Source organism: Peromyscus maniculatus, chromosome 10, assembly GCF_049852395.1.
Source record: "Peromyscus maniculatus bairdii isolate BWxNUB_F1_BW_parent chromosome 10, HU_Pman_BW_mat_3.1, whole genome shotgun sequence".
Classification (NCBI taxonomy): domain Eukaryota; kingdom Metazoa; phylum Chordata; class Mammalia; order Rodentia; family Cricetidae; genus Peromyscus; species Peromyscus maniculatus.
This window is the reverse complement of record NC_134861.1, coordinates 89,093,673-89,118,734: the sequence shown is the minus strand read 5'-3', so window position 1 is coordinate 89,118,734 and position 25,062 is coordinate 89,093,673. Positions and strand designations below refer to the sequence as shown.

The 25,062-nt window shown below is 46.1% G+C and overlaps 1 protein-coding gene across 1 annotated transcript in view; it reads right to left on the bottom strand.

Annotated features, from left to right (window-relative positions):
- Nucleotides 1–25,062, bottom strand: part of Fras1 (Fraser extracellular matrix complex subunit 1) — a 420,836-nt gene that overhangs the window by 183,327 nt on the left and 212,447 nt on the right. The window contains exons 17-20 of the mRNA XM_006975359.4: nucleotides 23,175–23,315; nucleotides 21,382–21,558; nucleotides 7,350–7,490; nucleotides 3,281–3,424 (exon numbers count right to left, since the gene is read on the bottom strand). Of these exons, the coding sequence (XP_006975421.1) occupies nucleotides 3,281–3,424; nucleotides 7,350–7,490; nucleotides 21,382–21,558; nucleotides 23,175–23,315 (603 nt within the window). The remainder of the gene's footprint in view (nucleotides 1–3,280; nucleotides 3,425–7,349; nucleotides 7,491–21,381; nucleotides 21,559–23,174; nucleotides 23,316–25,062) is intronic.

The following is a 25,062-nucleotide window of genomic DNA, read 5'->3' as shown; positions in this document are numbered from 1 at the left end:
AACTCTAGGAGCTTCAGTTCAGGATAACAGTGAGTAGGAACTGAGCTGGAAGCTATTCGTGTGTCCCTTCAACCTCTTCTAAGACAGTACCCTTGATGTCCAACTGTCACTCCAAGTCCAACTTGTCCAAATGCAAATGTCTTCCTTATTGCTTCTAACACTTGTTCCTGTCCTGGGCAAAGGTTTAAATCCATCCCTGAATGTCCATGACCTGACACCAGGACACCAGGTGAATCCCCTGCCCTCTTGCCACTTTGGCAAGAGAGCAACTATTTCTGTTGCTCTATTAAATTAAACCACATGAAATTGCCCCTCTTGGGCATTTTTGCTGACAAATAGCAAAAAATCTAATGTATCATTTACATCCAGTGAGGCCAGGTCCCTTCCTTCCCCTTCACCCTTGGCTTGAAAGCTCATTGGGGCTCCCGTAATTATCTAATACAGGTCTTTCTGGCTTCAGCTTCTTCTATAATCTTTCTCCTCACAGAAGGCAACGATGACACCACCTGCTTAAAAACTTCCCAGGCCCTGCTTGTAATCCCAGCCCTTGGGGGTTGAGGGAGGGAAACTATCATGATCTCCAAGCCAGTCTGGGTTACAGAGTAAGGCTGCCCTGTCCCCTACCCCCAAAAAAGATGGTCTCAAAAGGCAGGCATCTTACAGCAGGGAGAGACCTAAAGGAAACCCATCCTATGGGCACCCCAGTCTTGGACTTGTATCCTCCAGAGCAGTGAGAAAATACATTTCTGCTGTTAAACTCTCCCAGTCTCTGGTATTATGGTAGCCTTGGAAAACAAATGTACCATCCTTCACTAAGCTACATTTCTTAGATGCAAGTAACACATCGTCATCTCTATCCCCAGAGCCCGCACAGGGCCAGCCTGGCAAGGAACATGGGTTTATTAAACACTTGATGAACTAATATTTAGAAAGCCATACATTTAGTGACAAAGTTAACTTCTACGCCAACACCTTTCTGATGGCTTCATAACTGAGATACACTTATAACACCCCCATGCAAAAAAAGTATTTCTGAACAAGGGGTGATGATGACATTTAAAATCAGGACACACCCAACTTCACAGACAGTCAAGGCTTCATCCCAGCCCATTTTCATGAGGCCTGTTCTTCTGAGACATGGGACTCCAAAGACCAGTCAAGTCCAATGATTCTCTGTTATAATGGTCCCTATTAGCCTTAAAAAAAAAATACAGCTCCTAATCACCTAACTTACCATCAAAGAGTGCTCTGAACTTTAGAGAGTACAGAGCCCATTAACTATTAAAACTCTTCAATCTCCTTATAGAAACATTTATTTATAAAATATGTCATAGCATAAAAGTTTTAGGGTTCACGTGCAAAACAGACTGGAACAGGAAAATCTACCATGGCAGGGATAGTTCACACTCTATCACTAATAGTATCCCTTAAGCCAGTCCCTCCTACTCTAACCGATCTTTCACAGTTCGCACATAGCATACCCTTAGTCAAGGCACAGCTCTCCCCCAAACTCTCACGGAGGTCAAGATCCAGCCTCAACTTTTGCCTGAAACTTCAGGCTCTCTATGTTCTGATCCCAACTTAAATTTCCCAACCTTTTCCTGTGGTGCACGTCAGCGCTGATCTTCACTCTTGTTGGATGACTCACTGGCTATATATATATATATATATATATATATATACTTTGCAGGTCGTTGAGCCAAAGTCTACTTTGTAGACGTTGAGCCAAAGTTCCTTCCTGCCCCAGGATAAGCCACATAGCTGGGTCAGCTTCCTACCAGATCTTACTTGCTCATCTTTCCCGTCTACATGCACATCCCAGAATGCCTCCCAGCCCAGCTCCTCAAAAGGCAGTCACTGCTGAAGGCACCCCTGTGCAAACTTCTCTACAATTTAGAGAGGACGGTGGAATATACAATAACCTTTACTCTTTTTAGTGGCAGGGTCAGTAACACACTTTTTATCCCTGTAGTCTGAGAATCTATCCATTAGTAGATTAAGAAACAGATATATTGATGTTGTTCTGTGGATGCCTAGGTGCATAGTCACAGGTGTTGTGTGATTCCAACGTTGTTGACATTCCATGTCCTTCCCTCTCTTTCCCTCCCTCCCCTCTCTCCCCCTTCCTTTGGATTCTAAAATGCAGAAGAAAAAAATTTCATCTTCTGAGGAAACTGGTCAACGTTTAGCTGAACCTCCCTAAAATTCTGTGCCTAGGTAAAGATTCCCATCAAAAAGCAGATAACATAATCATGGGGAAAACATGTTTGGAATGAATGTTTTGAAAATACATTTTTGGTATCTTAAAATGTATACAAAAGTATTATAACCATCACTTCATTCTCCATTCTATGAGACTCTAATTTTCTCCAGGACTTACAAGAACATTATTAAATGTCTGTCTGAAGCTAGATGTGGTGGTGTGCCTCTGTAATCCTCACATTGGGGAGGCAGGGGCAGGAGGATCAGGAGATCAAGGCCATCCTCATATACACAGTAAGTTGATCCCAGACTATGCGTGAAGATTAATCTTCATTACCAGCTTGACTGAATCACCATGGAAACACATCTCTGGATGTGTCTATGAGCATGTTTCCAAGGAAGACTAAGGAAGGAAGTCACACTGTGAATGGACGTGGGGGCACTGTTCCATGGGTGTGAGGTCTGGAACGGAAAGAAGACCAGAAAGCAAGGAAGCACCAACATTTGTCTCTCCCTGCCTCCCCAGTGCAGGTGAAATGGGACTGGCCATCTCAAGCTCCTGCACCAGACTTTCCCATTCGTGATGGACTGTGTCCTCAAACTGTGAGCCGAATACTCCTCCTTTATCAAGTCACTTTGGCATTTTATGACAGCAATAAGAAAAGTGACTAATACACTGGGCGAAATGACGCCCTATTTCAAAACAAGAAAGAAGGAGAGGGGGGAGAGAGGGAGGAAGGGAGGGAGAGAGGAGGAAGGAAGGAAGAGAGGGAGGAAGGGAGGGAGAGAGGGAGGAAGGAAGGGAGAGGGGAGGGAGGGAGGGAGGAAGGGAGGGAGAGTGAAGGGAGGGAGGGAGGGAGGAAGGGAGGGAGAGGGAAGGGAGGGAGGAAGGTAAGCAAACAAAAACGGTTACATTTGAATCCCCGTGTACCAAGTGTTTGAGGGAATATATTGAAATCAGTTCCTGGAAAAAAGTGCTTGTAGTCTGAGCCACACGGACCGTTACCCTTTTTGCCTGGTATGAAAACCCTCGAAGCTGCCCCAGAATTCCCCAGGACCCCAAAGAGGCATCACTCACCAGCACAGTACCCAACCAGGTTCAGGAACTGCTCTTCCTTGCAGCTGGTCGTACAGCGCCCACTGGTGAGCGTGAGGTGGGGGTGACAGGAGACGCAGTCGGACTCCAGAGGGCCCTGGCACTGCCGGCAGGACGCGTGGCACGCTGGACAGGGGGACAAAAGGCAGGACTAGAGTCAGCCGCTCAGTATGCACACAGTTCAGCATGCACATGCAGGTGTTATTTCATGCACCCCACAGATGTCTGTCTCTGGCTGTCGGCTGAAGACTCCTGAGCATGCCTGCCACACACCTAGACTTAACCCAACCACTGCCATTTCTGGAATAAGAGAGAATGTTGTTCACAAACAGAACAGGGATCTAGAGCTATAAAAATCTGAATCATTGGTCACCCGGTTCCAGAGGGACCTCCTCATATATGTGACTAGGAAATTCAAATTGAGGCTTGGCAAGCATCTCCTACTTCAAAACACCAGAGAGGGACAGAGAGACAGAGACAGACAGACAATGAGACAGAGAGAGACAGGCACACACACACACACACACACACACACACACACACACACACACACACAAAGAGAGAGACAGACACACACACACACACAGAGACACACACACAGATACAGACAGACAGACACACACACAAAGAGAAAGACAGACACACACACAGAGACAGACAGACACACACACACACACACACACACACACACACACACACACACACACACAGGAGAGCAAAAAGGAACGGGGAGTTTTGCTTTTCAGAAACTCTTGGCAGACAACAAGGGACCAGACACCACATGGCACTGAGCCTTCCCACCAGAGTGGGTTACCAGCCAGGCTCTACCTTCAGGCCTCATCTTAGATCATTTTTTATCAGTTTAATCAGTAATATTTATTTAAATACAAAGACCAGAAAAACGATCTTCCTCCTGGAGGTTATCATGTGCTGCATCTGAAGTTCAAAGCCTTAGACAAAATTATGGCAAAGTTACGTCTTCCTCAGAAAACCACCAAATTAACAAGAGGTGCAGCAGTGTAAGAATCCAGGTGAGCCTCTGACAGGAGGAGGTAATAAAGACACAGACAGGGAGGGAGGAAGCCAGGCAGGTCATGGCTGCAACCGGCCCAGGCTGCCAAGGCAAGTGGCAGGAGAGCTGGGTTCCTAGTCAGGAAGAAGAGATCTAAGCCTGTCTGGTGCCCAGGGGTGGGGACAGAGAGCAGGTGCTGTGGAGAGCTTGCTAACATCAAAACACTCCTCCTCCTCCTCCGGGGGCTGGTGGGAGCCAAGAAGCAGGCTGCAACTCTAATCACACGCCTCTCCCTTCTGGCAAGAGGCCAGGGGGAGGTAAGGTATTTCTTCAAAAGAGGGTGGGGACAAGAAAACACACTGCTGATTAGAAGGCACACTAGATCAGTCCACATTCCCGAGACTCTGTTTGAGAACGGTCCAGAGGATGCTGGCATTCCAAGGATAGTTCTGCCACCCGGGTCTTCCCACGCTCTAGAATGTCTGCAGTGACCTGTGTGCCCTGCTTCTGGTGAGACCATCCATCCTCTGACAGGGAAGATGTGGAGCAACAGAGGCTCTCCTTCAAATGGTTTACACACTCACATGGTTTACACACTCACATGGTTTACACACTCAAATGGTTTACACACTCACATGGTTTACACACTCACATGGTTTACACACTCAAATGGTTTACACACGGGAACTACGGGGGCCTGGATAACGGCTTCTCAAGTTAGAGGATGTCCTCAAAGGCACAGCTAAGGACAAAGCAAGCCGTTACCCTGCAGAGCGGATGGGTACTTTAAAATAAAGCTGCCCAGGGCCCAGAGATTAGGAAGGTATTTGGGGGAAACAAGAAAATTGCAGAATAAAAATAACACTGATACCCAGTCATCTATATCAAATTCACACTACACTTGCTCTTTGGAGTTTAGGTCAGAAGAATCTAATACATGCTCATTTATGTATTTTTTATTTTTTTTTAAATATTTCATGGGGATGGAGAGATAGCTCAGTGGTTAAGAGCACTGGCTTCTCTTTCAGAGGTCCTGGATTTGATTCCCAGCACCCACATGGCAGGTCACTGGTGTCTGTAACTTCGGTTCCAGGGGATCTGATACCCTCTTCTGGGCACCAGGCAAGCACTTGGTACACAGGTATACACGCAGGCAAAACACTTAAACACATAAGACAAAATAGTTTAAAATATTTCATAAGTCTACTAGGCATTTTCTGACTCCAGAAATACTCGGGCAATGATTTCATCATAACAAGCTTTTCTGCCTATCAGCTAGCCTCAAATGTCTATTTTTGGAAGCAAACTAGACTCCTGAGAGAATGTGTTTGTCTTTCCCACCCTGCAGGTATAAGAATAAACAGTACCACCCTTGGGGACTTAAGTTTTACTATTTTGCCAATTCCAATAAAATGCTTTACTAATCTGAACTTGTAATTTCAGCAATCCCTGTTATGGAATATAGAGATGCTCTTCAACTGGGAAGACACATCAAAGAAGGAAATAAACACCTCATTTCTCCTTTGCTTTTTTCTGCGGTCCTTGGCGGTACTTTGTGCCTGGCCCTCTATAACACACACTTCTGAAGCTGGTCTCCAAGTCCCCATCCCTCAGCCAAGCTACTTTGCGACCTCACCCCTCAAACTAAGCTGCTTTGCTTTAAACAGCGGAGGAGGGGCAGGGAGCCTCCCGAGGTGAGGTCCCAAGAAGCTCCTGCTTAGTAGCTTCTGTTGAGGTCTCTTGAAATATGCTCTTCAAGGAAAGACAGCTGGCTTGGAGAAAAGCCAACTACCGGAGACTGCCCCCTGTTGTGAGGAAGAAGTTCAGTGAGCACAAGAACTGGCCTCATAAAATGGGGGCGGGAGGGATTCTTGACCCACCTAACTTACTGACATATCTAAACTTGCCTAAATGATCCGAAGGGAGAGCTTCCGAGCTAAGCCTATGGGTCCCAGGGACTGCAAAAGGTAACAACACGTTGTTTACGTGCAACTAACTGGAGTTGTTTTGAGCCATTACTTTTGGGTGGCAATAGGTAACCAGAGCAGAGCCTCACTGAGAGAACGTGAAAGGGCTCCTGAACGAGTCTGTCTCAATCCCACATCTAAAACCCTTCCTGCTCTTCTGAGGAAAAGTAACAGGGATTTAAAAACAGCAGAGTATGCAGAACAGGATGGCAAAAAAACTATGTCAATACCCTCAGCGCTCACTATGATTTTTCATAATATGGGGATTTACTTATAACTTAATTATTTGGAGATAATATAAAAAGGCACATCTTGCTGGGCGGTGGTGGTGCACGCCTTTAATCCCAGCACTCGGGAGGCAGAAGCAGGCGGATCTCTGTGAGTTCGAGGCCAGCCTGGTCTCCAAAGCGAGTTCCAGGAAAGGCGCAAAGCTACACAGAGAAACCCTGTCTCGAAACCCCCCCCCCCAAAAAAAAAAAAAAAAAAAAAAGGCACATCTCTAATGTGTTCTCAGTTACTGGACACCAGGCATAAAAGATAGCTCAAAGAGCATATCACTGGGTTAGTAGTTACTGCTTTTGAGTTGTGTGATTTCCGCCCTCCAAGCCCTATTTTCTTTTTTATTCTGAACTTTCAGATCTGGTACACTGAGCACAGACTCCTGAGATAACTACAAAAAAAAAAAAAAAAAATGAGCCTTAAGCTTTAAATAGAGCCAAAGTAACCAAGAGTGATGCTGAGCTCAACTCTGGCTCTTACACAACGTCAGTGTTTTATTTACTCTAGGAGAGAAGTTCTCTTGGTGTGATTGTCTCCCAGACAAGAGAAACCCAGCACCGAGTGAGTTTATTTAAGTATTACAGTCTACAGGACAAAGCTGTTTATCATTTTCACACTCACCATGCTTCCTCGTGGGAAGATTAATTCCCCTGTTCTCTTCACACTACCCCTTTACAGTGTCGAGTGTGAGAATGGGATTTTGGTAGGATGAAGTCTTTCATCAAATGTCTGGTTGCACCAGGAAGGGCAGATGTGAGAAGAGGAGCTCTGTCCCAGCAGGCCACACACTCACCTGTACAGGTGCCTTCCAGGTTAAAGTGGGTCTCTGGACACTGGGAGAGGCAGCGCCCAGCCAGTAGCACATGGGTAGACCTGCAGACCGTGCAGCTGTGAGGGCTCTTCCCTGCACACAGGAGGCAGGAGGGGTCGCAAGCTGAGGAGAAGAGCGGAGGAGCTGATTAGGACGACTCCACGTGAGGACAGCAGTTGCCTCACTGGAGTCCACGCTGTCTATTCACTTGGATTTCCCAATACCAGGACACACTACATATACGTTTCTCTAAAGGCATTATCCTACAAAGTCAGGTACAAAAGCCGCCAGACAGACAACTCTTCGAGTCATATACTTTCTCCCCATGCTGGAGGATGTCAAATAGAGAACCAGAAACCATGAACAGTTCTCCTATCCCTGATACTGGTCACTCTGGAAACCAGGCTGCTCCAAAGACTGTTTGAAGTAAAGAGAGAGGGTGTGTGTGTGTGTGTGTGTGTGTGTGTGTGTGTGTGTGTGTGTGAGATGGGGGGTGCTTTGCTCACACAATGCCCATTCTAAGGTGGAGCCTGAGTGTACACAGGATGGAAAGAGTTCATCAACACTGGATCAATACAAAGTCAGTCACAAAAGCTAGAGGACACGCTTGTGTGGGATGAAGGCAAAGTCTAGTATAGAAAGTGAGCATTGCTCTGCAGCTCTGTGACCTCGGCTAAATCAGAAGCATCTGAGACTCTTGCTCCCTCCTCTATAAATGTCGATGTTGCAATGGGACAGATGCATGTCCAACCTCTAGATACACGGTATGGCCTTCATAAACCTCGGCTGTAATTATGAACAGCACAACGTTACAAGTTTCTAGAGGTGTCATAGGAACAAAGAGAAAGAACACCTCAGCTGGCATTCACCAGACCTTTAAGGGACCCCGAAAGCCTCCTCCCTAAGGAATAGCTTTCATAATTCTAGAAGGTGCTATGCAAGCTGCAAAGGGAGGGAAGCCATCAATAGTCCTACTCCGCTGTGATGATTATAAGCACTAACAGTGACCCTCATGACAAGAAATCCCTAAGGGTGTAATAATGGCACACACATCTTTGTGTAACCAACAGCTGTCCGACTAGACTTAAGGCTCACTCAGCAGGAGAGAAATCATGCCTCATATTGGAAACCTACCCAGGGCCAGTGAGGTGAGGAATATTTGAGCAGAACCCACTGCTACCAGTTCAGTACATCAACATAATACTTAACTGCATTCTAAATATTTATCCTCCTGCCCCCCAGAGAAGCGTAGCTCTCAACCCTCATCAAAGAAGCTGCTCTGGGCAACAGATGGTGAGCAATTCAGAAAACCACACTAGTCAAAACTGCAGAGAAAAACAGTTCATAGGGTATCCAGTCCCCGGGGATACATCTACAACACAGCTCCAGCACCAAGGCCTCAGGGGACATTTCAGAAAAGGGACAGGAAGATTTTAAGAGCCAGAGGACCAGGAAATGTGCTGTGATTTGTGGCTCCTAGAAATGACAGGGAAGCTTCATAGGTGATACATCAACAACACGGCTGCCTAAGTAAGACCTTAACTAGACCACTAATAGACAGGCATCCCATGTTAATGGAGGGGGTGGAATTTCATGGGGCTGTACTCACAGACAGAGAACCTCAGGCATGAATTTGTTTTTTGAAAAATGGCTTTAAAAAAGAAGGAGAGCCAGGCGGTGGTGGCGCACACCTTTAATCCCAGCACTTGGGAGGCAGAGGCAGGCGGATCTCTCTGAGTTTGAGGCCAGCCTGGGCTACAGAGTGAGTTCCAGGAAAGGCGCAAAGCTACACAGAGAAACCGTGTCTCAAAAAATAAAAAAATAAAAAAAAAAAGAAGAAGGAGAAAGGAGAAAAACCATCACGGAGAAAGTCGCCTGTATAGACAGTAATCTCTGTTCTGAGAGATATCTCAGTCAAAAGTTAAACAGCAGATAAACCAAGTGTAAGGCTGCACCATGTGAGACCTTTGAGTTTAACCTTTCCCTTCAATCCTTTCTCATCCCCAAGCTTACACTGTGCACCCAGCAAACCACGCTGGGATTTCATTTGCAAAAGCAAACCAGCTCATGCTTATTTTTACCTAAGTTCTAGACTGCTTAATCTTTGAACCTGGTTGTAAATTATGCCCTTTGAGAGAAGTAACTTCAAAAGCGACATAATCATATCTAGAGCTCGTTTTAAAACTTGGATGCCTCTTCCTTCCTCCCTGTCCCCGTCCCTCCCCCCTCCCTCTCTCTCTGCCCATGCCAAAATCTAAGCACACACTATCTCTTTCTAAATGAACCCAATGCTTCATACTGACTCATCCTGCAATTAGCTTCCGCACTGTTAAGTAGCGATCCCAGCCACGCCTGAGTAAAGGCCCGCAGGTAGAACTCCCAGGCTGCACCATGCCTTCCACTGCTGCTGAGAGTATTAATTATGTGTTTTTATTTTCTCTATTTCTGATTCTTTGACAACTGGAAAAAATGCTTGTTCTGCAGAAACTACCCTCCCAGGGCTATATTCCTGAAGACGGTAAGCGGTTAGCTTGGGAGTGTGAGTTTCATAGGCCAACTAACCAAAACCCAAGCCTCCAACACCTCCTCTACAAGTTCTTCCATTAATTCACACTTGTGCTGAAGAGGGCCCAGATCAGGATCCTGCCCGTCCAGATGACCCCAGTCTCTGTCAAATGGACAAGACCCTCCAGACTTTAGAAATGCTCATCTCTCTCTTATCTCCTCCATCAAACACCCTGAAGATTTACAAGTCCTGCAGACTTGGCAGAACCATGTGAAATTTGGCACCATCAAGATGTCTGATTCTATCAACCCCTAAAATAATGGAACAAATCATCTTTACAGTACAAGAAACTGCTATTCAGTGAGGATAGCCAGGTCCTGAAGGATAGACTGTTGAAGTATTAGACTACTCTCACCGGCTGATGTCTGGTTGTTGATCTCCACCCTAACATCTTGTCTCACCTGTCACCCAGCACCTAAAGCTTAGACAGCTGTGCCAGAGGTCCCAGGCCCCTGCTACCAAGCAATGGCCAGTGCCCAGTCTCACGGGGCCATGTCCTGGCTTGATAAATACAGTCTTCCCACTGCTTTGTCAGTGGCTCAAGTATGGTAGTACAGATGGCAGAAATTCATTCCAAAGTATTTTCAGAGTCTTCAAAGGGGGCGGCAGGTGGGGGGGGCTTAGTAAACTAAAGTTTAAGCAAATAAAAGGAGGCATCTTGGGATCGGTATGACAGTCAACAGGCAAGAGCACTTGCTATGCAAACACGAGAACCTGAGTTCTAATCCCCAGCAAACCTTTAAAGGAAGGTCATGATCCCTATGTAACCACAACCCCAGTGCTTTAGGGACCGGAAACAGAAGTATACTGGGCTGGGCAGTCACCAGCCTAGCGAAAGAAGGCAAAGAGTGTTCATGATGCCCAACATCCTCCTCTGGTCTGGGAGTATTCACACATAGGTGTATACCCCCTAACATGAGTATATGGTGTGTGCATATTTGCACTCTTGCAGTGCACACACACACACACACACACACACACACACACACACACACACACACACACACACACACAAGTCTCTAAGCACAAAATGAAACGGAGAGTATTTGAACATCAGGTGGCAATGTTTTTAAACACCCAGCTAAATCATATTGTCAACACAAAGCTTTTTCTTTCCCCAGGATGACTGGAGAAGCAATCTGAAACAGCAGTGTTTTCTATAGGCCTAAATAAATATACCTATGATAGCACTGATATGCTTACATTACATTTTTTAAGACCATTAGAATCCCCAGGTCTTCCTGTTATACAGCCTTAATAAATAGGAATCAGAATGTATCGCTGTGGAATTGAAAACTGGGGCAAAGTAAGTTAAGGCATTATGAGCATAAACCTGAGTTATTTGATTCTATTTGGTCACAAAGTCAATGTGGCAGCCTGGCGTACTGTGAGTAGAGGTTATTATTTCCTACAAAACAGGAAAGCAAAAAAGACGTGCAAGGTGGAAGGTTGGCAGACTCAGAAGTTCGAGAGAAAGACCCTTTGTCACCCAGGAGGTTTCAAATAGATGGCCCCTGCTCACCACAGCTCACAGGAAGGAGGCGAGTGTGGCATGGAGACCCCCCCCCCCCGAGTCTTCATCTCTGGAATCCTTTACATGAGCAAATGCATTTAGATCTTTAAAAAACGATCTCATGAAACTTCAATTGTGTGCTAGTTTGGGAAATGCCTACATTACTCCAGTGACTTTTATTAGGAACAATCATTCTGCGGGAACTATTTCCTTGCAGGAATTCTGCCCAAAGTCTCAGTTCCTTCAAGGAAGACTTACCCCATCGCTGGGCCTATCTGGAAGGCATTTGAAAGTTCTATGAATAATTCCTCCACTAATACAACATTCTTGGAGGCCTGCTTTCCAGTTGTTGGCTAAGTATATTTCTGAGAAGGTATAAACGAACTGCATAAACCCTGAAAGACCCAGCACTAAGGGAGTCCTTAGCTGGCTGTAAAGTCCAGCCAGCTTGACGGTGGCAGTTACAGAGAACACAGCCGTTCCTGCTGATCCTGCCTGCTGCTTTGGTCTCGGTCTCTCTCTCTCTCTCTCTCTCTCTCTCTCTCTCTCTCTCTCTCTCTCTCTCTCTCTCGTTATTAGTTTTTAATTAGTGTATTATTTTACTTTTTAAAATTGAAAATAAATAACTCTTCTCTCACATGATACACCCAGACCACAGTTCTATCCTCCCAGCCCCGCCCACACACCTCCACTCCCCCCTAGGTCCACTCCACTTCCATCTCCCATCAGAAAAGTGCAGGCCTCCAAGAGACAACAACCAAATAAGACAAAACAAGATACAATAAGACAAGGCAAAGGCCCTCACACCGAAGCTGGACAAGGCAACCCAACAGGAGGAAAAGAGTGCCAAGAGCAGGCAAAAGAGTCAGAGACATACCCGCTCCCACTGTTGGGAGTCTAACAAGAACACCGAGCTAACACACACTGCATACATGCAGAGGACCTGGTGCAGACCCATGCAGACCCATGCAGGCCCTGTGCTCACTGCTTCGGCCTCTGTGAGCCCATACGAACCCCGATTCAGTGGACCATGTACTCCTCTGTCCCCTCTGACTCCTACAGTCTTTCCTCCCTCTCTCCTGCAAGGTTCTCCAGTCTCCACAGGGAGGGGCCTGATGAAGACACCCAATTTAGACTCTCTCTCTTTGAATGTGGATATGACTCCTTTTTAATGATAGGAAAAAAAGTGGTCCTGTATCCCGGCTTTCAAATCATGTAAGAGTTCCTGGCTGTCCATGTCAAAAGCAAATATTGAGGTAGACATCTGTCAAAGTATGATGTAGATGTCAAAATCCTCCGGAATGTACCATAGGGATAATGAAGCAGGATGAAAATGTAACTGAGTTCAGTTTAAGTCAATTTCATTTTTCCTTCTTCTCACCCCCAGCCCCATTTAATATGATTTATCGTCCTCCACGTGTTCCCCACCCCTGACCTAACTTCAAGGGTGAAGGTCAATCTTTTTCATCCCCATTCCTGTGCATCTGTCCTCGACCCTGTTCTGAGCACGTTCTACGTCCCATGAGTGACAGTCTACGGGCTAAGCAGGTGGGTAGGAGGTGTGTGAAGGGCGGACAGGTAGATGGAAATGTTGACATCAGATTCAGTTTGTCACTCTCTCTGATCATCTCTTTAGCCTTTTTCTGGATTTTCTGCATAAACATGGGAGCTTCCCCACGCTCCCCCTCTGCCCCTCTCCTCTCACCCTGGTGGACCTGCACACAGCTTTCCTGACCTCTGGGCTGCTGAGTCCAGAATTTATGAGGACAGAGCTGGCCTTTGTGCACACCAATAAATCCACTGCCGACGGGAGATCTTCATGTGGCCTTTCCTGGGGATCTCATAGCCCTCCTTTCCAAATACGCCTTGTCCACTGCTTTCTTTAAAAATAACTTTTCTTATAATTAACATACTCCCTTTTTTCTTTTAAAAAAAAGTTAGCTGGCATTCAAAATAATGGACCTCGCTACAGCATTTTTAACCATATATATATATATATATATATATATATATATATATATATAATTGTATTTTGCTCATATTAGCCTCCCTCATCAGCCCTCCCCTCTTCCAGGACTCCTGTGCTCCCCCTTACACACACACACACACACACACAGAGAGAGAGATTCCCTTGGAGAGAGATATGCAATGTTTTCTTATCCACTTTAGCTATTTTCAGTGTCAATCATGGCAGAGGACTGTGTTCCACCCTCACTGTCACTCCCATGCGACTGCCCTGCCCGATGTCTGCTGTGAATTGCCCCTCCCACCACTGCCCACCATGTTCCAGCTTTCACCTATGAACACAGAAGACCCCACACTTCTACTTCTGCTGCCTTTACTTCCCATGTCTCCATCAAGTCTTCCTGAGCGTCCATTCCCAGAACCCCTTAGTGAGGTCCTTCAAGATCATGCATGACAAGGACTGGTGGTCCAGTCTTATAGCCAACCCCTCTTTATCCCCTATTTACCTGCCACAAAAGCAGCAGAAAAAATACTTACACAGTGAAAAGTAAGCAGATTATTTCCCATACACCAGGCCTTTTGTTAATGGCTGGCCAGCAATAGTGTTAACTCCAGACTCTTTGGTAAGCACAGAGCACTGTGTAGTGAGGTCACAGAGCACTGTGCAGTGAGGACACAGAGCACTATGCAGTGAGGACACAGAGCACTGTGCAGTGAGGTCACAGAGCACTGTGAAGTGAGGTCACAGAGCACCATGCAGTGAGGACACAGAGCACCGTGTAGTGAGGTCACAGAGCACTGTGCAGTGAGGTCACAGAACACTATACAGTGAAGTCACAGGCACTGTGCAGTGAGGTCGCAGGGCACTGTGCAGTGAGGCCACAGAACACCGTGCAGTGAAGTCACAGGGCACTGTGCAGCGAGGTGGAAAAGCACTGTGCAGTGAGGCCACAGAGCACTGTGCAGTGAGGCCACAGAGCACTGTGCAGTGAGGTGGAAAAGCACTGTGCAGTGAGGTCACAGAGTATTGTGCAGTGAGGTCACAGAGCACTGTGCAGTGAGGTCACAGAACACTGTGAAGTGAGGTCACAGAGCACTGTGAAGTGAGGTCGCAGAGCACTGTGGAGTGAGGTCACAGAGCACTGTGAAGTGAGGTCACAGAACACTATGCAGTGAGGTCACAGGCACTGTGCAGTGAGGTCACAGAACACTGTGCAGTGAGGTCACAGGCACTGTGCAGTGAGGTCACAGGCACTGTGCAGTGAGGTCACAGGGCACTGTGCAGTGAGGTCACAGAACACTGTGCAGTGAGGTGGCAGGGCACTATGCAGTAAGATCCTCACGGCTCCTCTCCAGTGACACTCTCACAGTTTCCCCTCTTTGGTCTCTCACGGTAGAAATACAGGACTTCCTGCAGTCCTCTAGACATTCCAGATTTACCACTCACAGTCTGCTTACCCTCCAATGCCCTTTCCCATCTTCTCCTGATGGATACCCACTAATCTTAAAGCTTTTCTTACGTCTGTCCTCACCACACCTCTCCTCAAGAGCCTGACTCTTTCGTCCTGTACTTCAGCACACACAATGAGCTTCTAAACACTTGCCAGACGCCAGTTCCTCCTGTGTGAGTAGGCTTGCCTCAAGGCTCGGTCTCTATCTTTTCATCTTCCACCCCCAAGCCTGGCACACCCAGGCTCTAAAAGGCAGAGGGGGAGAGTGAACAGGACTGAACGTTATCAGAAGGCACGCATTTGTGCAGCTCTGTCAGCACCTTGGGGACCATATTAAAGATAATTGTTTAATATAGATTCCATATGTTTTATTCAATTACTGTAAAGGGATTCCAACTTCATAAACAGGCACAGATTCGTGAGTGGTGCAGGCAGATTCCTGCCCATTTATTTCTTTAATTAAAACTCTGCCTAGAGGCCCTTGGTGAGTCTTAGTAACAACAAAATAGATCAAAATACACACGAAATGCTGTATTTCTTCCTGTTCACCTAAAGGACATTAATTAATAAACCAAAATAATGAGTGAATTTATCTTTAAGGAATAAGACTAGACTAAACTCAGTTGTGCGCAGTTTTTCTGTGTAGTCGGTAGGACTTTCCCGGAGAAGCTGGGCTAAGTCAGAGGCTGAAAAAGAAGGCCTGCAAAGCTGGGTGTCTGGAAACTCCATTACCAGCGTGAGTACAGAGAACAGTCAGCCTGTGCAGGGAGGGGACAGGGAGGCTCACACGCTAAGCACCCTGCAGAACGGATCTCCTCGGAGACAAGTGAGACCGCATGGAAACAAAGTTCAATTGCAAAAATAAAATCTGTAATTTCTTCAAAACAATGTCAACCTTAATCCTCCTGATGGGGACTGAAAGAATGCATTGTTAATCTGCCATGGAATTGGGGCAATTACATGGCTAATCGAATCACCTGGGCCATGTTCACAGCCTGTCCTCACCTCCATGGGCAAGCTGCTTAATGGCGGATGCGCTGCACTGTTAATTGGATGACCTGGCCTTAAACTGTATGGCTCTACCTCAACACAAGGACACAGATTCACACAACTGGAAGAAAAGGACTTATTTCTGAGAACCCACATCCTCTACTGGAGCCCATGGATCACCGCTGCTTAACTCTTAGCTGTTCCTTCCAAGGCCCCATGGCTGCTCAGATTAACTAACAGGGGCCTGGGAAATCAGTGGGAAAGACGGATGCAAAAGTGAGAGGTGCTTTAGTGATATTGCTTGGGGGGAGGTTTACACTAATGTGCGATTGGTTTAGTCTTATTGGGGAGGGCGAGCATGGATTATTTCTTCTGTTCCCTGCTTTCTTTCTTAAGAAACTTCAATCTGGCTGTGCCAGTGAAAACTCAGTTGAACGTGTGAGATAACTCTGGACTCTTCTTTTCACTAATGCTACATACATGGTGATTATTTAATTCAAACGCACAGCTTTGGTTGACCACTACACATGCTTCCAAAACATCTTTCACAATTACATGAAACAGAGCCTCTTCTGCACCAGCTTTTCTACGCACACTTGGAAAGAGAGACTATGGGACAAAGAAGCACAACGGAACATTCTTCTGACCGGTCCATCTCTCTGTCGAGCGGAAGCCGAAACCACAGGACCCGCACACGGAGACCGCTAGTTCCACCTCTTCAGAAGCCTGCTGCTGCTGAGCCACCGCGGGCCATTTCTCAATCACTACCTAGCCAGGAACCTCCTAGCAGGGACCACCACCCAAAAGTGTAGGAAAGAATCGGTTACTGCTGTCGTTCATTCATTCATTCATTCATTCATTCATTCATCCATTCATTCGTTCTCTGTTTCTCCCACAGGAATGTGCTTTGCACAAGAACAGGAAGTTTGACTTGACTCATTGGCATGGACATCTCTCCTGTTTAGAACTGGCACCCAAAAGGGACATTCAGTCAACACTTGTGTAAGGAATAAATAAGGGATGAACGCTCCTGAGAAGCAGTGTTTTCTTTGTTCAGTGTTTGTTAAATCAATCTCTCTCTCTCTCTCTCTCTCTCTCTCTCTCTCTCTCTCTCTCTCTCTCTCTCTCTCACACACACACACACACACACACACACACACACACACACACACTTGCCAGGTTGCTTCATCTTGTGCTACATACTTCCCGATTTGTCACATAACTTAAAGCACAAACTTCTGTGCTAACTCTGGACACATCAGAAGCCTTTGGGTAAATCCCTTCCTTGTGTCATGACTCCAATTCTCTCTTTCATTAGCTGCAGTAATATTCCGACCACCTCATGCTGCAGTCTCCAAGAAACAAGGAGAGAGAGTTCCAGAAACCAGCTGTTCTGCTCTTCTTTACAGAAAAGCACTCTCGACCGAAGGTGCCCTCCCTGGGAAGCTGTGGGATGTGGAGAGCCATCCAATCTCACAGGACTCCCAGGCAGAATTTCACAGACACCGCTACAGCAGCAATGAAAATGGTTGTGAGATCATGGGAAGATTCGCAAAGATGCGGGATGAGTGACAGCAAACCGATCAGCCAGCTCACGTGGTACTCAGGTAAGGCTGGAAACAACGGGTAGTCGCACTCAGTTTCCCAGCGGAACCCTGGGCAACTCAATTAACCTCTTTCTGCCACATTCTCGTCACGTACGAATTGAGGCCAGCAGCCTACCTGGTGGAGACTGCACAGGGATTTGCTCGTAATGTGAGCAGACAACGTGTGAGGGGTACCTAATAATATTATGTTAACGAGCATACAATCATGGGCTACCTGGGACTCGGGAGGTCACGGCAGTCTTTCTCTATCTGACCACAATTAAGCCCTCCCAGAGGGCCTGGGGTCTAATCTCTTCTAAAAGATGCCTATGTAACAGCAGTCCTGGAACACTTCTCTTTGCCAAGGATGCCCTTTCAAACTGAAGAAACCCCAACTGGCCACGTTAGTGGGCTATACTTCTCTTGGAAAGGGGGGCCAGTGGTTGCACACTCCTAATAAGAAAATGTAGCTCTTAGAGACCGGCAGTGGCCCGGTGGTTACAAGTGCAGACCCTGGAGTCCCCTGGCTTAGGTTCCACCCAGCCGTACTCCATACCGCCAGTGTAATTTGGGGTAACTCATAACCTGGAACTTCCCTAGGCCTGGTTCCTTCTCCCAGCACACAGCTCACTCACCTGTCCCCAAAGTCTGGTGTTAGGATAAAGTGATTTTTAAAAAAAGTAATTTCTCATGATGCAATTATTATTATTATTATTTTCCCAGCCAAATAACAGCACTGAAAATAAAATTTTGTTTGCTTAAAATTCTAACTCTCAAAACTGTTGATCACTTTGCTTCACTCTTTTGAACTCACTCCAAATTCTGTCTTTTATTTTCACTAATAATGCTCAAAACTATGAGGTGATAATTGTGCACAGACTGGATTTTTTTTTTTCTGTCGTAGTTTCTCCTGGGATTGTGGAACCCATGGGAAAAAATCACAGGGCAAAGTGGGACTTGTCTAGCATCTATACAACTCCCAGGAAAGCTAAGAACCTCACACAGCATCTGCATTTGGAAAGACCAGCATTCACTGAGGTCTGTCCCTTTCCCACTCAGACCTCAGGGCACATGGTCCCCAGCTGGACATGTGGAACCAGAGACCAGTTTCTCAGATCCTAACACATCATTAAACACTTCTTTAAAGGGGAGGGGATAAGGATAAGAGGGTGAGAAGGAGGAAGGGCAAAAAGAAATAAGGAATACATGTTTTATCTTTCTATTGTTTCCTTCCGTTTTCTCTCTGTACTTCCCCATCAAGCAGGGCTATGCGTTATATTTAATGTTTCTTAGGGTGCTGGGAGCTTGCTAAAAAGCAGAAACCTTAAGGAAGCTTTTGCATAGCAATCCTCTGAGTTGATACGTTTCATCTTGGAAGGGAGCTAAGTAAGACTCAGGATCTTGTAAAGGGATGAAACATTTCCTCCTGCAAAGAAGCCCATTAAAACTCAGGTTGTTCTAAAGCAGTAGTTCTCAACTTGTGGGTCATGACCCCTATGGGGGTCGAACAACCCTTTCACAGGGATCACCTAAGACGATTGGGAAACACTGATATTTACACTGTGATTCATAACAATAGCAAAATTGCAGTTATGAAGTAGCAATGAAAATGATTTTGTGGTTGAGGGTCACCACAGCATGAGGAACTGTGTTAACGAGTCAGCAATAGGAAGGAGCATTGAGAACCACTGTTCTAAAGGGAGGCTCCTTAAGCCTCAGGACGTAAACACTCCAGAGATTCAGGAAGTCCCTGAAATTGACCGAATGTATTAGGCCCCTCCCTCTCCAAACTTCTATAAGCAGTGAGAGCTACTGAGAGGCACGCTGAGACCACCTGAGCTGCCTGGCAGAGGAGCAGGCCAGCTGAGCTGCATGGACAAAGCAGAGACTAGCAAGCTGCCTAGAAAGGCAGAGTCTCTCCATCTTGTCAAACTGCCTATGAGTAGTACAATGAACTCCAGGGCTCCAGTCATCACTCATGCTGGGGGAGGGGCAGGGGTGCTTTTGGTGATGCCACTGCCTTTGAATAATTCCCAACCCCTCACCCACACTCCCTCAAGGAACCAAAATACCGTGCACTGGTTCAGCAAGTTGGACTTTGGTGGCATCTTTACTTCAGTGTGTCCTCAGTTCCCCATCTGGGGAGAGGAGATGTTTGCACAGATGTCCTCAGGAGTAGTGCCCCTCAGTAGATGCTCATCTGGTCAACTCAAAATCACTGAAGAGCTTTGAGCAGAGAGTGTTCCTTCACCCCAACCCTAAGGTCAGAGGGTCCCTAAGAAAGTGGATGCATCACTCTCCATCAGAGCACCAGAAGGAACCAAGCCACATGGGGAAGGGTGTGTTGCATGTGCCCTGGGATGGCATCAGGACTTACAGTATCAGAAATGACTCCTGTATTCCACAAATAGTTGAGGAAACGGAGTAATACATTTGAGACCACAGAGTTTGAGCATGTGTACACACACACACACACACATATATATATTTCTGATATTTTTTGTTTTTGTTTTTTTGAGACAGGGTTTCTCTGTGTAGATTTGGTGTCTGTCCTGGATCTCACTCTGTAGCCCAGGCTGGCCTGGAACTCAGAGATCCTCCTGGCTCTGCCTCCTGAGTGCTGGGATAAAAAGTGCGCACCACCACTACCCAGCATACACACACACACACACACACACACACACACACACACACACACGTGTGTGTGTGTGTGTGTGTGTGTGTGTGTGTGTGTATCACATTTGCATGTACACACACATCTGAATACAAGTCAAGACACCCAAAGAATAGTGAAGTTTCTGGGCCCCATATAAACCCCGGAACTCTGAACCTTCCTGGAAGCAAGGGCACACCCCTTATAATGTACCTGAACTCCTGAGCATCTGGACCTATATTTATACCAGTTAAGCAAGGCGACTTCAAATTTTCCAGGAACTTTGTGTTCCCAAGCTTCTTCTATCCTGGCATATTGCCTTTGTGGAAGACAATTACTAATGTTGTGAATGCAGAGCTCAGAGAGGTCCAGGGTCTGGGTATCTGGAGTCTAAGTCCACACACTTCTGCCCATGCTGTGCAACATTGGAAACATTGACCCTAACTTTCAATCCATGATTTTCATTGAGCATCCATTCACATCTGAAGTTGAAATCACTGTAAGTCAGCAGGAACAAGGTCAAATCTGTAAGCAGCGTGCTTACAGTTACAAAGAAACCCTTAAAGCCGACAAAAGAAGAAAAGACTCAGAGTACTACAGCCAAATGCTAAACGCTACGGTGTTTTGGTCAGAAGGAAGCTATTTTTCTATTTTTCCTAACACCGGCACATCCTTTACAAGACTTACTACAAGACAATGTCAATGCATTACCATTTTCAGTTGCATAAAGCAAACAGTTCCTATATGGACACAGCAGCTTCTTGCAGGATTGGAAAAGATGCCCCTCGGGCCTCTGGAAACCATGCCTTTCATCTTCTGATGCTCTCACTGGTGACCTGGCTTACTGAGTTAGCATTTAGCATGCCATCAACCCTCTATGGATAATATGACAAGGTGACAATATGAACAGCTTAAAATCTTGACTACCATTTGGATTTTGCCCTAAAGGGAGAAATCCCTATTTGAGTGCCAATTAGGAAAAACAAAATAAAACAAAACAAAAAACTACTAGATGAGAGCAGAGTCTTCCTTAGCTGCCTACACAGGTCTCTGAAGGAACTTCTAGCTGGATCTTCTGAGAACAGGACTCAGGGCTCTAGACGATCATCTATGACTCACAGGACATAGGACATCAGTGGTCTCACTCTTTTGCATGCCGGCCTCCTGATTTACTACAGACATCTAGAAGCCTGTTCACCAGAAGTCAGAAATCTCCCTGGCTGGAGTTCCACCTCATAGGATCTTTAGACAATAAGCCATCTACCCATGATGTTTGCCAACCAAGCTTACCTTCGCATCGTCCAGTGCTCTCCAAGTAAAAGTGGGTTCCACACTGGGGCACGCACTCTCCGTAGGGGCCATTTGCCCCCGAGTGCTGCTCCACCCGTAGTCCTGCCTCTGGCTTCTCACACTCCGTACAGTGAGAGGGCGCGGGACCCACACACGCGTGGCAGGAAGCATGGCAGGCTGCGGATCGGAAGAACACGCAGAAAGCAGCTCAAAGGTCAAGTATGTTTCAATCAATATGAGTCCCTCCCGAGGTCAAAACCACTTAGAAAGCTCAGGAGGTCTGTCCTTGCAGAAGAGGATTTTTCTAGTGTTCCACACAAAGTGCAGAGCTGCTGATAATGCTTGTGAGAAGGGGAAGTGAGGATGGGAAAATGAGTCTCATCTCTCAGCAACTGGAAGGGCTGTCAGGCAGGATGACAATAAAACCCAGCAAACTGGACAATATTTGCTTGGCTCTCCAGAGAAGCACATTCACAGAACGACCATTTAACATCATGCCCTCGGTTTTTATTGAAGATTTTTAGAAGCATTTGTACAGAGGCCGTTACTCTGCCTCTTGCAAAAACTGGTCATTGTATGACTGACCATTATGCTCATCCATCAACCTCTATGGAGAGGCCCAGGCAACAGAATCTTCTTGGGATTTACTGGGGGGAAAGCTGCCTTTCTAAACAAGGAAGAGCCCTCCTTTGAGCATGAACAAAATTTCCCAGTCTATAATAGGGTTTTGTTTTCCCCGGTGAGTCTTAAAAATCAAAGCCAATACTGTACACAAACCTCCTTGTGCCCAAATATTGATATAATTAACTCGCTGGTTCTTTAAAAGATTCTCTAAATGCTTTCTTTCAAACGCTTAATGAAGTTTACTTGTTATAATTTTTCATTCTGCTATTTTCACTTTTCCAAGGTGCAAACAAATATAAATTTTTTAATTAAAGGCTCACCCCCAGTGTTCTATGTTCAAAAGGCTCAAACGCTACCACCCTCCCCAGGAGCCCCAGAGCCTTTTGGCAAACAGCAATTTAAGATTTTCTATTTCACTCAGCCAGAGGCGTTGCTAGTGATTCTCAGTCTGCTCTCAGTATCATTAACGAAAAGTTCTTCAGGGAAAAGCAAATGAAGTCTATAAACATTAGCAATACCAGGAAAGCACAGAGAGGGGAGTGAAAATCAATGTATGCTAAAGGAAATAACATTCCCTATACGGATGGCCAGAAAACTCATGAACTTTTGAATGGCTTGATGTGTGTGTGTGTGTGTGTGTGTGTGTGTGTGTGTGTGTGTGTGTGTGTGTGTACACTTCAGATTATCATCTCTTCATAAAACTATTAAGATGAAAAGAAAACATCATACATATGTTATCTCTCCATGTCCTCCAGGGGACTGGATTCTGGCATCTCCACAGATATCAAAATCTATAGATGATGTATCTCTTTTATAAATTGGCCTGGCATTAGCACATAGCCTACACCGGTCCACATATATACTTGATGTCAGACTCGGTAAGTGCCTAACACAACATCTGCACACATCATATACATGGAGTGGGTTAAAACTTCGCTTTGGGAAAATTTCTGGAACTTGTCTTTGTATTTTTGATCAGCAAGTGGTTGAATTTTGGGTTGTGGAATCAAAAGACAACAGAGAGAGAGATGGTACAGGCTCTGATGTGTTCGTAGCCATTTAAGATACATGAGAAGAAAAGTTGTATTGGAAAGCAATACTGGCGGGAAGGCGTGTCAGCCCATGTCCTTGTGGTTGGGCATGAGGAATAACAGTGATGCCAACCGCACCTTCGCAGACCCCATGGTTGGGATAGAAGCCCTCTCCGCAGCTCGGCAGGCAGTGACCTTGATGAAGAGCCCGGGGATGGATGCAGGCTGTACAGTGAGAGGCTGCAGGTCCAGAGCAGCTGGCACACGAGACGTGACACACTGAGGAGGAGAGAGAGGTACAGCAGGCTTCAGGCACGGCAGAGACGATGCCTGGCTGGTCTTCCTCCCGGATGTCAGAACACACCAAAGAGGGAACATGTTGGCGGATGGTCACATTGTCAGAACTGTCCCGCCCTCACCCACACTCACCCTCTACTCACACTCTGCCAGCTTATCAGCTCCCTCTATTTGCATGAAGTGCTTTCTATGCGATGACACTTTTTAGTCCCATGGCAACATTCAGAAGTAGGTACTGGTAATCACACTTTACAGTTAGGGAAACTGAGGTGTGTGTGTGTGGGGGGGTGCATCGTGTTAAAATTTTACCCAAGGCACTGAGGAGATAGCTCAGTTAGTAAAATACATGCTGTGCAAACATTAGGTCCAGAGAACCCATACAGGAAGTGGGCATGGTGAGGCTGTGGAAGTGGATGTGAGCAGATCCCTGGTGCATGCTCTCCATCTCCCTCTGTCTCTCTGTCTCTGTCTGTCTGTCTCTCTGTCTGTTTCTCTCTGTCTCTCTGTCTCCCTCTCCTTCTCTCTCTTAACCCAAGATCACAAAGCTCATTCAGAGCAAGCAGGGATGTTGTTTGTGGGGACCTAAGCCTCCCTGTCAGAACAATAAGAAAAGTGGCCTGGGATTCCTCTTAGCCAAGCCTAGTCCAGTCCAGGTCAGAGGGAGGGCTAGATGGTGACTGAACATACTTCTAGCTTTGGTATTCTACGCTTCTAAGAATTCCATTATTGCGGGAAAGAGTCTGACCAGTATGTATGACCATGTTAGGGATCCCTCTCGCCACCCCCTGCTTTACCATGTGTTAACGTGATCCTAAGAGCATGGCCCAGGCTGAGCCTTCAGAGCTGCCCAGGACAACAGTGAGACACAGGCAAACATTTCTGAAGGATAGTGGTCAGGAGCCAGACAGGGGGAGTCGGGGGATGGGCTGAGAACCTTGGGGCGGAGGAAAAGTGATGAGCTTTGGTGCATAAAGAGGTTGGCAGACAAAGGGAGTATGATAAGGAGATGCAGGTGGCTGGGCTCAAACAGCCTGCTCTAAAAGATGTTGAGGCAGAAGTAAGAACCGCCTCAGATTAAGTTTCAGAGAAGGGGGACAACCAAGTTATGTGGGGCAGAACACATTCTCAGATGCCTATAAGGAAAAGATCAAAGTCAAACCTGTACAAACTGAAGTCAATAGAGTCTCAAAATGGCAATGATTCATGAGTTTATCAATCCGAAAGAACCATTATACAAATTGCACATAAAAATAAACTTTTAGTGGAGGCAGACTTCAGCTTTACTGGCTTTCAAACTTGGTTTTCTTTTTTTATTTAATTTTTGTCATGCTCTGTCACTGCGGATATGAGTTTATAAATGCCAGGGGAGGAATGATTTTGTCATCACTGACACAGGTTAGCACTGGTTTACAAGCACATGAGGGCTGCATCTAAAAGATCTTCTTGACATTTCAAACAGAGCAAATGATCTCTGGGGATGACTGATAGGCATAAGGCTTTCATGTACTTACCCCATCCTATGGAATCCGCTCATATCTCCCATTCCCACACTCCCCTCTCCTGTACTAGACACGTATTTTCTATTATGAAAAAGCTATCCCTTTGAAGTAACCTGTTCCCCGAATACACCAATTACCAAAGAGAAATAGGTAGCTTCAAATACTGCCAAATACATACTAAATACTTCTGAGGGTGGTGGTGATGATGGTGGTGGTGATGATGGTGGTGG